Raw genomic sequence first — 15,650 nt, 5'->3', positions numbered from 1 at the left:
GTGTCAGTAGGACTCTTGAGAGTGGAAAGAGGTATTTCCTTTCTCTGGGGCCTTGGGTATAAAATGGAATTGTCCTGGAAAAATCAAGAAGTATGGCTGTTGAAGTTGTAGGGCGCATGCTTGTGAAGTGTGTATCCCAGCCTGTTTAAATCTTTGGCCTGTATTTCTTTTGGATCATTTATTGTCCTATTGCTTTGTAGGAATTTTTATATACTCCTGATATTAACTAAGTCTGACAATATCAAGTGTACAGGGATACTTATACACTGCTACTAAGTGTGTAAATTGGCACAACTCCTTAGTAAAGCAATTTGGCATTATCTAGTGAAGGTGAACAAGTGTATTCTCAATGACCCGACACATAGTTTTAATACCATGAAGAAATTTGCACATGCACACCAGAATACGTGTATAAGAATGTTCATAACAGAACTGTTTGTATCAATAGTATCAAAATCCTAAAAACACCTCACATACCCCTCAATGGTAGAATAGATCGTATGTTGTGGCAGCATCACACAGGAGAGCGTCATTACCAGCAAAGACAAATGAAATCTAACTTCACACCGCTTACAAAGTTAGACGTGGAGAGGGAAGTAAAGTCAAAAACTGAAGATTTTAAGTAACATGTTTGGGGAAACACACGTGGAAATTAAAGAAAAAGAGAGTATGACAAATTTTAGGTTATTACCTCTGAAGGTCCTAGGGCATATTGTCTTAGCCACAGGTTATAAATATTGTTTTGTAGCCAATCAATATTTAATAAAAATTATTTATAGAAAATGTACCTTTAGAAGATAAGGGGAAGAATAACAAGAACCTTCTAAGGTCTTCTAGTGAAAAAAGTAAGAAAACATAACTGTGGCTTTCAGAGGCTATCCCTTCGCATCCAAAGTCACTGTCCCGTTCTACCCAGTCACCCTTTCATCTGGTGTGTCGTGTTTCTACTGCCCTCGTCTACTCGGCGTACCTGTGTGATAGGTGCTTACCTTTCCGCTCTGTCATTCTCTAACTTTGGCTCCTTGCGAGCAGAGTGAGGTTGCATTGCTCTAGTGCCTGAGACACAGTAGCACTCGTTGAGGCCTGGTCCCTGGTTTACAGGACTTTTCAGTCCAGTCCTACGACAATGGTTTTTCATGAATATGTGGTTTCTACTTAGAAATCCAGAATAACAATGTAATTTATCCTCTGGATTAGACAGCCTCTGTGTAAACATTATCACCAGGAAACATGTAGAAGTTGATTTTTCCAAATTAGATTGGATTAGAAACAAGGTTTCTGAAGAGAATCAAAACATAGTTAAAAACTCAAGACTTGAAAGACTGTTGCTTTTTACTTAGCTTTCTTTTTTTCAAAAGATGATCTCTTTAAAAACATTTTAGGTAAATTGGTAAACACAGAATTACTGTGTAAGAGTTTTATCCTTTGCCTAGCTGTTCTTCAGAAAGGTTACATTCTCACTATCAATACATAAGGTTCCCCAAAGTTACTTATAAAAATCATAGCTTTAATCTGGGCTTCTTTGATTACCGCGGAAGCAGTTCTTCTCCAAGCACATAATGAATGGGTCTTGCGCAGTGCTGAGCCATCTCTGCGTCCACTGTCCTGGGGAAGCAGCTCCCGTCAGCCCTGGACAGCCTTTCATAGGCCCCCCATTTCAGCCTGTCTTTCTCTGTATCTTGTGATACATACAAATTAACCTCTACTGGCAGTTAATTTTGCCTATTTTAAGAATAGGATTTTTTCCATTCTTCTTACATATAAAGACATTGCTGTGGTTTTACCAATTCTGATGTTCTTGACCTTTGCTGTATTTGTATGTATTGGACCTTTTCTTCTCCATTATTCCACAGTTGTCCATTAATGTGGTACTGGGAGAGCTGGAGTTATAATCTAAAGTGCTTTTATCCTGAGAAGGGCTCAGAACCAACAGTTAGCCAGCGGTAGCTACAGGCAATGCCCTAGGGGTTGGGGACTTCAGTCCTCGGAGATTTAGTCAGAGGGCCGGGTTCATTTATGAACAGTGCTTTCAGACGAGTCCCATCACCCCTCTGCTTCCCAGCGCCCTCACCTGTCAGGCAGTTGGCAGGTGTCTGGTTCAGCTGCCACAGAGGTTAGATGGAGGCATGCTTGTGCTTTCCATGGTCTTCGTGCCCAGCCTCCATTTCCTGCACAGGGAGAACCCAGGGAAAAGCCTTACCTGCGAGGGTGCACCCACTCTGAGGTCCCTGGGCAGCCTTCGGTCTGGGCTCGCTGTGAAACATCACAAGAAAAAGGGCTTTTCTTCCTTTTCATTGTATTTTTAACTAATTTATAGTTAATAATTACTAGATGAATATATAATCAATGAGGAATTAGTAACTGACAGTGCTGGATAGGAAACTTCTCCAAAATGTTTAACTTTATCTACTTTAAAATAATCTTAGTTTTGGATCTCAGGGTGACCCAGCTGGAAGGACAGGACATTTGGAATACTACGATGAAAGTGTTGACGGGGAGAAAAAAAGTATCTTATCTAGAGATCAGCTAAGCATCATTTTTAAAAGTCAAAAAGGTATTGGTTGGGTTTGTTTTTTTTCTGGAAAAACCCTCATCTTTTATGATAGTCTTAGCTTCCTTAACTTGAATTTGTTCGCTGTGAGAGGAGACGTATATATGGTAACTTTTGCTTAAAAAACGTTCTTTAAGAAAAGGGACAGAAAGTTTTTTCTTAGAGTTCGCCCTCACTCCTGGTTTCATTCTGTGGCCCCCACCAGCCAGCATCCACCCAGCATTCCAGCTCGATGTGCTCTTGGGTTCTCACTGACCGGGCGTATGATTTTGAGCAAGTGATACAACCTCTCTAAGCTTCCCTTTCCTCACCTCTAACATGGAGGAAGCGACAGCAGCCATGTGATAGGGTCATTCTGAGGACGGAGGAAGAAAACACATAGCACACCTAGACCACTGCCAGGTGCACAGTAAGCACCAGTGTGGCACCTCGTGGTGTCGTCTGGGCTACAGCCGTCGGCACGCTCCAGTGAACGCGCCTTGGTTTCCTCACCGTCTCTGACACTCATGCCACCTTGCTGTACCAAACCCCCAGAATTAAGCAAATGACATTAACGCTCAGAGAGGCGAGGGGTTATTATAAGTTGGAGGCTTTTGAGAAGGCTTCGTGGAGGAGGGGGGATTTCATCCGTGTCTTAAAGAATAAGTGGGGTTTGAAAGACTGGAGACCTCATATCTGGTGGGATGGCTGCGTCCCCACAGACAGAAGAACAAGGCTGGAGAGGATGCGGAGACGCTGCAACCCTGTGCACTGCTGGTCGGGGTGTGAGAGGTGTGACCGCCATGGAAAACTGTCTGGCGGGTCCTCAAAAATTAAAAGTAGAGGGCCGGCCGAGTGGCGCGATGGTTAAGAACTCGCTTGGGATGCCAGAGGGCCCCGGTTCGGATCCCACATATGAGGGCCAGTGACACTGCCCTCCACAGCTAAGATGCTGAACAACAGCTCAACCTGGAGCTGGGCTGCCGTGAGTCGCCGGCGACGGCGTGGGCTGCAGTCCCTGTGGCAGTGGATTGCCATGGGCTACCGTGTGTGGCCAGCAGCCAGCGTGAGCGGCCAGCAGCCGCAATGAGCGGCCGTCCAGAAGCCGGCGGACTGATCTGCCTCGCCAGAGAAGAGCGCAATGATGGTGCCAACTTGGGCCAGTGAAGCAACGTCCTCCACAACTAGATTGAAGAACAAAACGACAGCAACTTGTCGGTTCCCCTTTCCCCAATTCCCCAGCACTGTTCCCATCCCCCCAATTCCCCAATAAAAATCTTTAAAAAAAAAAAATTAAAAGTAGAATTTCCACGTGGCCCAGCAGCCCGCTCCTGGCAGATGCTCAGAACAGCTGAAGGCAGGGGCTTGGAGAGACACTTGAACTCTGCTCACAGCAGCAGCGTTCACACTAGTCAAGTGATGAAAGCAACCTAAGTGTCCATCAACAGATACATGGATAAGTAAATGTACATGCCTACAGTGGGATGTTCTTCCGCCTTAAAAAGTAAGGGAATTCTGACATATGCCACAACATGGATGGACGTGGAGGACATTTTGCTCAGTGAAATAAGCCAGATACAAAAGGACAAATACTATGTGTTTCCACTTATACGAGGCACCTAGAAGAGTTAAATTTACAAGCCCATAAAGTAGAGTGGTGGGTGCCAGGGGTTGCGGGGAGGGCGGGACGAGTCAGTGTTTAATGGGGACTGAGTTTCAGGTTAGGAAGGTGGAAAGTTCTGGAGATGGATGGTGTTTCATGGCTTCATACCGCTGAACTGGACGCTGAAAACTGATTACGATGGTAGAGTTGATGTTACCTGTCTTTTACCACAATAATAAATAAGTTTCTGGAGAGATGGAGTCTTGAATATTGAATCATTTGACTACAGAACTGATGAACATTTGTTAAATAGACTGTCATTTTTTAGAGCAGTTTAGGTTTGCTGCAGAATTGCCAGCAGGTGCAGACATTGTCCATGGACCTTCTGCCTCCCTCCCCAGCGCGTTTGTCACAGTCGGGAACCTGCGTTGACACGTCATTGTCACGCAAAGTCCCTAGTTGACATTAGGACTCATTCTCAGTGTTGTGTGTTCTGTGGGATTAGACAGATGTATAATGACACGCATTCGCCATTTTTATAAATGAAAAACACTTTTAATAGGATAAAATCAGTTCGCAGTAACCGAGGCGGAAAGCTAATGAGCTGGTTTATATTTGTCTTGGTTTCAGGCGACCATGGAGGATGTTCAGGGCGCTGAGCAGAGCGTGACTGGGGAGCCCCAGCCGGTCGAGGGGCGAACCGAGAGCATCACCCCGCAGACGCCCCAGCCGGAAGAGGGGCAGCTGCTTTATCACGAGGAAACCATTGATCTCGGTGGGGACGACTTTGGGTCTGAGGGGAATGGGACCGTGTCAGAATGTTCTAACTTCGTGGATAAGCTTAATGAGCACATGATGGAGAGTGTCCTCATTTCTGACTCGCCCAATAACAGTGAGGATGATGCCGGTGACCTTGGGGGTTTGCAGGACGTCACCACGCCTGTGGAAGGCAGTGCTGGCCGTGGACTGGAAAATGTCATAGATACCGGAGTAGTTGGCACTCTGAGCTATGACAGTGAAAGCGATGGGGATGAGACGCCGAAAGACCTCTCCGACATGACCCCTGACAGCAGAGCGTCCCTGAAGGAAGGCCCAGAGCGAGAAGGAGAAGGCGTGCCCGCCTTTGAGAGCGAAGGTGCAGAGGACGCGGGCCCTGGGGACACAGGTGCTCCCCCAGTGCAGCAGGGGCCTGCCCAGTCCTCCCGGCAGCCCTCTCCCAGAGAGGAGCCTGTCCCCGTGTGCACCATCTTCAGCCAGCCCCAGTCTGCCGTCACCCAGACACCCCTCTTTCTGCCGGATGGCTTCGAGTCTCAGATGGTGAAATCGCCTAGTTTCAGCGGCGTCAGCCAGCCGGCCCCCAAGACCCCTCAGGTGGTCCAGCCAAGCCCCAGCCTGAGTAAATTTTTTGGAGACACAGCCAACACCAGTTCCTTGGCCTCAGACTTCTTTGATTCATTCACAACTTCCACTTTCATTTCCGTCAGTAATCCCAACGCGAGCTCTTCAGTTCCAGAAAAGCTGTCTTCCCTTGGTACTCCGGCGGGAGAGAACACCCCGGGCTCTGCAGAATCTCCTTACTCCCCAGGGATCGAAAGATCAGAACTGGGTGTTTCCACGTCTCCCCTGGAATGTCCTCAGTCTCCATTTTCACAGATCCAGGCCGTGTTCGCAGGGACCGAGGACCCCTTTGCCACCGCCCTGAGCATGAGTGAGATGGACCGGAGGAGCGATGCCTGGCTTCCCGGGGAGGGGACCAGGGCCGTCCTGATTTCAGTGGCAACTCAACAGTACAGCACGGTGTTCGTGGACAAAGAGAACCTCACCATGCCTGGCCTCAAGTTCGACAACATCCAGGTGAGACGCAAGGCGTTTGTCCTCAACGAGGCAGGTAATTCCGCATCCACGTGTCGCTCTTTCCATCTGTTATTTATGTACACATTCTGTAATATGCTTATAGATACACACCCTTTAAGTGTTAGGAAACCTTATTCCTTGGCAATTCCTAAGATTCTGCTTGTGGGAGTCTGTGTTATGTCACCAGGTAATTTAGAGCCCTGTTGACGTCCCTACCAGGATGTATTTAAGGAACAAGTCATAGTCTTAGAAATAAATCCCGCAGGGCAAGTAGTTACATCATAATCCTCTGCAGTAGCTCTAGACTTTGTGCGATCGATTTACTTGTGACATTCGGGCTCCAATAAATAATAAAGGCCCCATTCCTTTTTTTAAAATCTGGAGAAAAATATTTGTATTATGCATAATGTGCTCGATGTAGAAAACGTTCTTAGGATTCATTAAAAAAACAAGAATGGCCCCCCCAGAATAAGAAATCATAACAATGTATAAATGCTACATATAGTAAACAGTAATATTTACTAAATAAGGAAGTTCAGTGTCACAAGTATGATAATATTGTTTCCATGTTCGATCACCTAGCATCCCGTGTTGTTAGAATGTGGGGAAGCAGCCTGTCTCAGGCGACCCTGATGGGCCCGTACTTTGGTACAAACTTTAAGTTTCAAAATCCGCACCCAGGTCCCACTCCTGGGAATTATTTATGACGAAGTAATCGCACTGGTTGGTGTGCAGGTACCCAGCTTTGGGGATGTCCATCGGGGTGTGGCTTCTAATTGCGAACAATCTAAAACAATTAAAAGCCTATTTTCAGGAGACCGGTTGAATACATTTGACTTCTCTCGTCTTTACAGTGGAATACTTAGGTATTTAAAATGAGGTTATAATAGAATGTTAATGAGGTTTGTATTTCACTGGTAAATGTGAAAACCAGATATAAGATGCATGTAGCGTGCGTAGGAAGGTCACATTGTGTAACTGTGTACACATGTCAGTTGTAGTTCACGGCCCCAGACGGCGGGGGGCCCAGCAGGTCCCGGGTGGCGTGGGGACACCACTCTACCAGTGTGCTGGCCTTGTGTCCTCCGCACACGTGTCCTCCTGGGGCTGAAAAGGGACCTGCCGTCCTCAGCCCTACCCCCGCTGGATGGGATCTACCCCCACACACACGTGGGCTCAGGCCCAGCGTGGACTGACCGGACACGTGCAGTGTGGCTCAGGCCCCAGCGTGGACTGACCGGACACGTGCAGTGTGGCTCAGGCCCCAGCGTGGACTGACCGGACACGTGCAGTGTGACTCAGGCCCCAGGCATCGCTCTAGGCACCTTCTCCCTCTCAAGCAGTGCACACGGAACATAAGTTTACCTTTACCTTGCAGGACCTTTTAATGAGTCCCCATTATGGATTCAGGTTTCCGGGGAGATTGGGTGTTTGGGATTTGATGTACATTTTCACTAAATCCTTCCCCGGCCCCCTGCCTGGCCTCAGTGTCTGCTTCACTTTCTTCCCTTTCCTGCCTTCTTGGGGCCTTTGTCCTCTGCGTCAGTTCCTGTAGCATCCGTGGGTCTGGCCTTCAGCACCTACTACCCAAGCTCAGCTGTTTGCAGTTAGCGTCCCCCCGTTGTCATTCAGGGGGACATTGAAGATTGCCATGGAATGACTTGACCAGGTGGTTGCAACGGGTGCTGGGGCCCAGGGGTCCTAGGGCGCATTTGAAATGTGCAGAGGTGTTTCACTCTGGTTGCCACAGGGCTGGGGTGAGCACATGACAGGGAGTGGGTGGGCCCAGAACGCCAAATACCCCAGTGGCTGGGTGGTGTCACAGGGTAAAACCCACAAGGTGCCCTGGGCCCAGAGCTCAGCTCGTCTTCCCCTCTCTCGGGCCGCAGTTTTCCTGTGTCTAAAACAGCTCTTTCATCTGGTTTTTCACATTAGGACAAAGGTCCAGTCCCAGTTGCTCTGTGATGGACAGAAACAAGAGTTAGGGCTGCTGCTCACAGACGGGCCTCTCCTCACTCCCTTAAGCTGCTAACGTGAAGAGCGCATAACGGCATTGGAACGGGGGGCCCGGAGAGACCCGGCCAAGCCTTCCCATAACAGTCCTAAAACGGATCCACCTGTAAACACATTCTCGTAAATTCTCGTTTGTTTAGGGCAGCGGTTCTCAACCTTTCACAGGGGTCGCCTAAGACCATTGGAAAACACATATTTTCGATGGTCTTAGGAACCGAGACACCGCTCCTCTATCCGTCTCCAGGCCCACATGCAGATACGCCCACATATGAGTACCCGGCGACCCCTGTGAAAGGGTCGTTCGACCCCCAAAGGGGTCGTGACCCACAGGTTGAGAACCGCTGGTTTAGGGCCTCACAAGAAAAGAGGTTTAGATTTTTTTTTGTTTTTATAGCTTTGTTGGGATATAATTCCCATACTATACAATTCACACATTTAACTTACAATTCAATGGTTTTTAGCATTTTGACAGAATTGTGCAACCATCACCATTGTCAATTTTTAGAACATTTTCCTCACCCTAAAAAGAAGCCCCGAACCCATTCACATTCACTTCCCAGCTCCCCGACCCCAGCTCCACCCCGCCCAGCTCCAGGCCACCACTAGCTGCTTCTGTCTTTGTGGGTTCTCCTGTTCTGCACGTTCCATACAAACGGGGTCATCCAGTGCGTGGTCTTTCACACACATTTTCAAGAGCCACCCATGTGGTAGCATGTATCAGTACAGCATTCCTTTTCTTTATCAAATAATATTTCATTGTTTAGAAATTCTATAATTATCCGTTTATCACCCGATGGGCATTTGAGTTGTCTTCACTTTTTGTCTGTTGTGAAAGATGCTGTGAGGAACATGGTGTACCGGTTTTTGCACAGGTGTTTCCATTTCTCTTGGGTGCAGAGCTCAGAGTGGAATTGCTGAGTTATAAAGTAACTGTGTGCTTAACAGCCTGCAATCGCCCAGACTGTCTCCTGAATGGCCGCGCTGTTTGACCTCCTGCCAATGCTCTGTGTGTTTCATTTTCTCCATGTCCTCGAGTTTGGGGTTTGGTTTGTTTGCATGTTGTTTGTTCAGGTGGTTCCAGTTCCCCTGGGAAGAAGCAGACCCTGGAGCGAGAGGATAGAAGCGTCCAGAGTGAGCAGCTGCGTTTCTCCCTGGGACCCGTGGCAGAGGGTGCAGTGCAGCCTGGGTCAGAGACAGGCGCCGCTGTGGCTCAGACCGCTGCCCGTGGCCAGGCGTCTTCAGGTTTCCCAGACAGCAAAGCCCATACCCCATGAGGCTGGGCGGGTCCTCTGTGTCTTTGTCCATCAGAATCAAAAAAGAACTGCGGGTGCATCCTGGCCCACTCACGTGCTGTCCCCACGTTCCCTGTGTGCAGTAGGCCCTCACCTAAGAGCTAAAGGTTTGCCAGTTTGAAGGAACCCACTGGGCCCTGGTCCATTCCAGCTGCAGCAGTGGCTCTCGGAAAATCCCCAGGGAGAGGCGCACTCCCCTCACTCTAGTCCCCTTGGGAGGATTGCAGGAGGGACGCCATGACCCCTGGGCCGTAACTCGCTTCAGCCTGGTGACAGCACAAGAGTCAGGGCCATTGGAGACATTCTGTCACATCTTTGGGCTTTCATAGATGAGATGTTCGTTAGTCAGACATGTGCTTGTATGTCAGGAACTTCTGCTGAGTCAGTTTTAGCTGACAGATGTTTGAGGGCAGAAGAGTTTGGCAGTGTGGCCTGGCTGATGGAGAGTATTGCGGGGTGGGAGTCAGCCTGGTCCTCCCAGCGTGGCGTGAAGGTGACTGTGCCACCCCCCCCCGGCCAGGTGGGGCCCTTAGTCTCACGGAGCTGTTCGAGCGAGGCTCCATGGGTCCGAGTGCTGAGCTGCTTCATTCTGCCCTTAACGAGCCCCCCTAGACCAGTCAGACACTTGTGTGGCTCTGGCGTTTGGAGTCCTTCACCTGACTCCCCGGAAGCAACAGTCGTGAAACTGCTGCGTCTGGATCTTGGTTCCGTGCGAGGTGTGAGCTCAGCTTAGCGCCCAGGGCCAGAGCCAGACGTGTGACCTAGGTGTGCGCGCAGGCTGTGACCTTCCCTTTGAAGGGTGGCAGCAGGCCACTGAGGCAGCTTCTTGCGCCCCCTGCTCCCTTCGTCTACCTGGTGGTGTCACTGTCACCATTTTGGACGATACTGAAAGATTAACCTTGCATGTAAGTGGAGCTACTCTGCGCCCTTATCGTCCCAGCAGGTAGGAAAGCAGGAGAGGCTCTGGGACAGCCGTGGGGTCTGACTTCCTCTGGTCCTCAGTCGCAGTCCTCTGTCCCCGTCCTCAGTCGTCACCCGCTGTCCCCTGCTGTATTTGCATTTGCTGGCCTGTGGCTGAAAGGCAGCGTTTTGCTCACTGAGCAGTGAGCAGGCCTTGTGCCCACCCCTCCCCCGCTGGCCTAGTTTTGTTTCTCCCTCCGCTCACCAGGGCGATCTGGGGGACCTGCGTGCTGGGGGGCCTGCGTGCTGGGGGGCCTGTGTGCTGGGGGGCCTGTATGCGGTGCTCCTCCGTCAGCAACTGTGGGGACACTCAGGGAACGCCAGGCTGCTCTCAGTGACCTCAGAGCTGCTGCCCCCCCCCCAGTGCCCTCCCCAGGCAGCGACACCCCTGCTGGGAGAGGGATGGCTCAGCGCTGTCTCCCATCACAGCTCTGCCCAGGGCCCCGGGCCACTGCATCATCGCCTGCGCCCACGCCCGTGGGTGTTCCGGTGCCGCCCTCAGCCTGGGCACAGCCCCCAAGCAGCACTGAGGCCTGGGGTCTGCAGCTTCCTCAGCACACTGCGTCTGGGCCCTGCCCCCAGCTTGGACAAGCTTCTTGCCCTTTGCCCTTTAGCCCCGGGGCGTCGCACTGAGCGCCCTGAGTGCTGGCCTCTGTGCTGGGCTCTCTGAGACCACACTCTGCCAGCTTAGGAGGTTGCTGCCTGGTTCCCCGCCAACGGAAGCCCCTCCTCCCTGCCCCTCGCCCTTCGCCTCCCTGTTAGATAACACAGTGGATTCCAGCCTGTGGTGTCCTGCAGCCCCGTCTGCAGGGGCATCTGCCTGAGGGGTGCGGTTCGAAGGGAGCAGCTCCCCCTCCCTGCAGAGGTGCTTGCGGGCCCTGTCCTGGCCAGCAGGGTTGGAGAGGACCTGCAGGGGAAGGGACGCCTCTGTGTCCCCGGCTCGGGAGGGAAGGTAGCACAGGAAGGAGGTGCCCCCAGTCCTCCCGGGATCCCCCGGCACGCTGATGCACTGTGGGGTCTGAGCTGTGTGCTGCCCCGGCCCGGCCTGCTGCTCCTCCTCCCAGGGACCAGCTCCTGTCCCCAGTGGGGTCACCTCACACTCAAGGGGCCTCCCCACCCCACCCCCGCTCGGTGTGCCTCTGTGTTAGCCTGGCACAGGCGCTGCTTTACCCCCTCCTCCCCAAAAGAAAGAGCAGTTCTAAAGTACGTATCTCATGAAGGTGGGCTGCTTGTCTGGTTAATTGAAGTTCGTGCCGTCGCCACGCTTCAGCCGCCATACACCGAGTGAGAGAAGGACGTTTGGGCTCGCGGTGCGTTCTGGTTAGCTGAGTTTAATTAGCGCTTTATTGTCCTGACATATTTCTCTTGCATCCTTTCAAGGGAGATGCAGTTAAAGACTTAATGCTCCGCTTCCTGGGTGAAAAGGCTGCGGCGAAGAGGCAGGTCTTAAACGCCAACTCAGTGGAGCAGTCTTTCGTGGGACTGAAACAGCTCATCGTAAGTAACAGTGTGTTTGATTTCCAGTATTGTGTTTTTGATACGTCCTGCCTGCCTTCATAGTATTTTCTCGAGTTAATTACTTTGAACATATTATCCAAAGCCCTTGCACATAAGTAGAATTTTGTTAGATTAGATACCAGTCCTGTGTAGCAAAAGACATATTAACATACTTTTAATTTTAAGTCCAATTAGTTTAAAAGCCATTATTTTAAATGATCAAATTACTTGAAGCGGCATATACTTTGATTAAATACGCTTCATCAAATATAATAGCTAGAGACAAATCATTTTATGTTGATTTTTTTTTTAGAGTACTCTGTTTTCTCCACTTGGTTTAGAAGGCTTAGTATTGAACGGGTGGGTTTCGCAGAAACGTACACAGAATTCTTCCTTTTGTCGTGGACGGGAGCTGTGCGCACGCCCAGGCGGAGGCTAGTGGGGAAGGCCTGCAGGCGGTTAATGTGGGCAGAGCCGTGGCTTCAGGCGGTCCCCGAGCCCCTGGCAGTTGCGTGTCTGCACTTAGCCTTTTCTCTCAGCATCTGTTACCTCCTTGCAGGAGTGTTGTCCTCAGAAAGGTATGTAAGAGTCCCTTGCTTAGGTGGTGAGCAGACCCTTTACGTGGAAACCATTCCAGTTTAAGTTTTCATAAATGTACCGTATTTGCCGGCGTATAAGATGATTTTTTGGCCCTGAAAAATATGCCTCCAAGTGGGGGGTCGTCTTATACGCCAGGTACACTTCAGATAGACTGCCCATAGTGCTTGCCCCGTGCCATAGTGGCCTCCCGATGCCCGCCCACTTCATTCCACATACCGTTCAGGCATCAGCAGCGCTGCTGGGTGTATGCTCGGCTGTTATGTGATTTTGCTGTTATGCGATTTTACCACACTCGCAAAATCGCACACAGCCGATCATACACCCAGTATGATAGCGCAAAATCGCGAATCGCGATTTATGTATATGTTTGATTACATACAGCCTTGTGACAGTTTTCCTGCATGTCATAAGCATTTGAATATAAATATAAATGTTGAAATCAAATCTGATATTGTTTTACCTTTTATTTGGTGTGTGGAAGGTGTGCGGAAGAAGGGGTAGTCTTATACGGCGAGTATATAACAAACTCTATATTTTGAGTGGAAATGTTAGGGGGTCGTCTTATACGCCCAGTCGTCTTATATGCCGGCAAATACGGTAAATCAAATGCTTCATTGAGTTTCTTTTACGACGTGATTCTAGAATTATCCCTACGACTGGGAAGCTTTGGGAAGGAAAGCTACGGAGATACTCTGATTTTTAAAAGGGAGCGAGAACAGCTCATTTTTAAATATGTGTCCCCTTTAAATTCGCTAATGCAGTTACAGGTCCCAAAAGGTAAGTATTTCCATGGCTGTGAAAGCTGCTCAGGTGAATTCTCTCGTATTGCTGAGGGGCGTTTAGGTCTTTCCCTGTATTTGGCCTCAAAAAAACGGCTGTAATACATCGTCCTGAATAGTAGGCTGTATGTGAAGTATGACTGTACAATGATCAGTTTTAAAAGTACACACAAAGCTGCACACAGCCATTGTGATGACTCTGTTCCACAGGCTGTCTTTCTACCGCGATTATTTCTAGTGTTGACATGATAAACATATGCAGTGCTTTTGATGTTGTTTTCATACGTTGAAAATACTTGAGACCAGTGGAGATTTTATTCACGGTCCTAACGAGGAGGCCTGTTTCAGGTGGGAAATGTCTTTGCGAAAAGGTTGTTACCTTGGCCTGGTATTTTAATTATGTCCTGAGACAGCTCCTGTCTCCCTGAATACTAGGAACGAGTTTCTAAATGTATTTTCCTCAGTAACGTCAGAGTGTTCTAAGACTAATTTACAGGGACATGCCTGTCATAGCTGTGGAGAAGGACGTTTTAATCACTTTAATGGCATCGCAGGTAGAGGTAGTGCCTCCCTTTGAGGTGTACACGGGGGAAGTTACGTGCACGTTAGTTACTTGAGTGGTTTTATTGGGCTGTTTTTCTCATCTTTTGGAAGTTGTCGAATGCCCATGTTCAGTTTTTCAAATAGAATCTCTCTAATTTCCTCGTTTAAAAAAGTAAAGTTTACTTAAATTTAGATCTTTTTATCATATCAAGTAAATGTCATTGTTGTAGTTGTACACGCCATATACAGCAATCACAAGATCTTCTCAAGATTTCCTTCACAGAGTTAAAGTTTTATGCGGTATACTTTAAATTCTAATTTTAAAAATAATTTTTTTACTTAACATTTCTGACATCTAATATTGAAAATGGAGGAGGACTACCACGCAGGGGAACTAAAAGGTAGAAAGCAGTGAGATAAGAATAGCAGGAAACACTCTGAACAAATCGGTAATTATAGTTTCGAACAGCAGGCCAGGCCGCGTGGAACCCCGAGCCCCGGTTCTCACAGATGAAGTGCACTCCGCCTCCGCCTCGTGCGGGAAGGGCGAGCCAGCCGGTACAACCTGGCCGCAGACCACCTCCCAGCCCACCAGCCAGCTGCCCGAGCTGTGCAGGCCGCCCCGGACGAGGGCTCAGGCTAGCCTTGTCTCTGCCCCCGTTTCCCTGTTAGCAGAGAGCCCCTGGCCCTGTACATCCATGTCACCTGGGGGTGAGGGGCCATCAGAAACCTGAAAGCCATGCTCTGAGGAGGCTGGAGAAGTAAACCCGACACCCACCTGCATGCTTAACGCGTGTGAACAAGCCGTGTCCCCAAGCCCTCTGATGGGACAAGGACAAGGGCTGGAGAAGAGTGACATGGAGGCAGGAAGCGCTCACCTGCCCCGGCAGCAGCATGGCAGCCCAGGAGTCACAGCCTGCCCGTCCCACGCCCAGCGGTTTGCGCATTTGCCTGGTAGCCGTCCTTCCTCATTGCGTTAGGGCGAAGATGACACAGGCAGTCCAGGCTGATGCGCTGCGAGGTCAGCCTCAGCCAGCGTTTCGGGGCGCGGGCTACACCGTGAACTGCCGTGAACATGTGCTGTGTTGGCAGGCTGGCCTGTGAGCTTCATTGAGTTTTTCATATTGATTATTGGTACAACAGAGTCATGTTAAACCTCTAAAACCGCCTCTAGTCACATGCAGAACTCAGAACCACATGAATGTAGCCAACACACAGCATCCAGTCACTGATTTGAAATAGGCAGAATCACAGGGCAGGGTTATCTTGCTCCGAAGGAAAGCGGCCGCAGCCCGGTCAGTGGGGAGCTCTCCGGCAGGAGCCCTGCTCCTGCTCCCTTCAGTTTCTCGCTTCTAACGTCCAGATGACTCACTCGTCCCGAACTGCGTCCCGAGCTTGCTGCCTTCCCTGCCTGATTGGCAGCTGACGTTCTGCTCGGTGCAGGCGGCTGTCTGGCGATGGAGTTGCGTCCAGCCCGCCAATCTCCTGCGTGCTCGCATGGCCGCGTGTGGTCATGTGTCCCACTGTGTCTTACAGAGCTGCAAAAACTGGAGGGCAGCAGTGGACCTGTGTGGGCGCCTTCTCACAGCCCATGGCCAAGGCTACGGCAAGAGCGGCCTGCCGACCAGCCACACCGCAGACTCACTGCAGGTGAGCCCCTGAGCTTGGCGAATTGCCTCTGGTGTAGCATGATTTGGGGGCACGGAAGGGACCGTCACCTTTCACGTCAGTAAGAGCAATTTGAGAGCCCCGAATGGCTTTTCATGTCCCAAAGGTCACCTCAGCGTGAGAGGACGCTGGTTCCCTTCCTGATGATGGTGCTGTGACCTGTGTTCTCCCTCTGCGCTGAGACCCAGGGGCCCCGAAGCTCGCCCCACTCCCATGCCGGCCGGGGGCCAGGCGTGAGGGGCCTGGGAGGAGGCAGTGACTCGCAGTGCGTGGTGCCCGGGGGTGCTTGTGCTGTCCCCCGCACAGTGATA

At 50.2% G+C, this 15,650-nt stretch overlaps 1 protein-coding gene across 1 annotated transcript in view; it reads left to right on the top strand.

Annotated features, from left to right (window-relative positions):
- Positions 1-15,650, top strand: part of TRAPPC12 (trafficking protein particle complex subunit 12) — a 43,586-nt gene that overhangs the window by 1,939 nt on the left and 25,997 nt on the right. The window contains exons 2-4 of the mRNA XM_019646315.1: positions 4,764-5,987; positions 11,633-11,749; positions 15,208-15,321. Coding sequence (XP_019501860.1) covers positions 4,764-5,987; positions 11,633-11,749; positions 15,208-15,321 — 1,455 coding nt within the window. The remainder of the gene's footprint in view (positions 1-4,763; positions 5,988-11,632; positions 11,750-15,207; positions 15,322-15,650) is intronic.

Source organism: Hipposideros armiger, unplaced genomic scaffold, assembly GCF_001890085.2.
Source record: "Hipposideros armiger isolate ML-2016 unplaced genomic scaffold, ASM189008v1 scaffold_100, whole genome shotgun sequence".
NCBI classification, from domain to species: Eukaryota; Metazoa; Chordata; class Mammalia; order Chiroptera; family Hipposideridae; genus Hipposideros; species Hipposideros armiger.
Note: the sequence above shows the minus strand (reverse complement) of the source record. Positions and strands in the feature narration are given on the sequence as shown.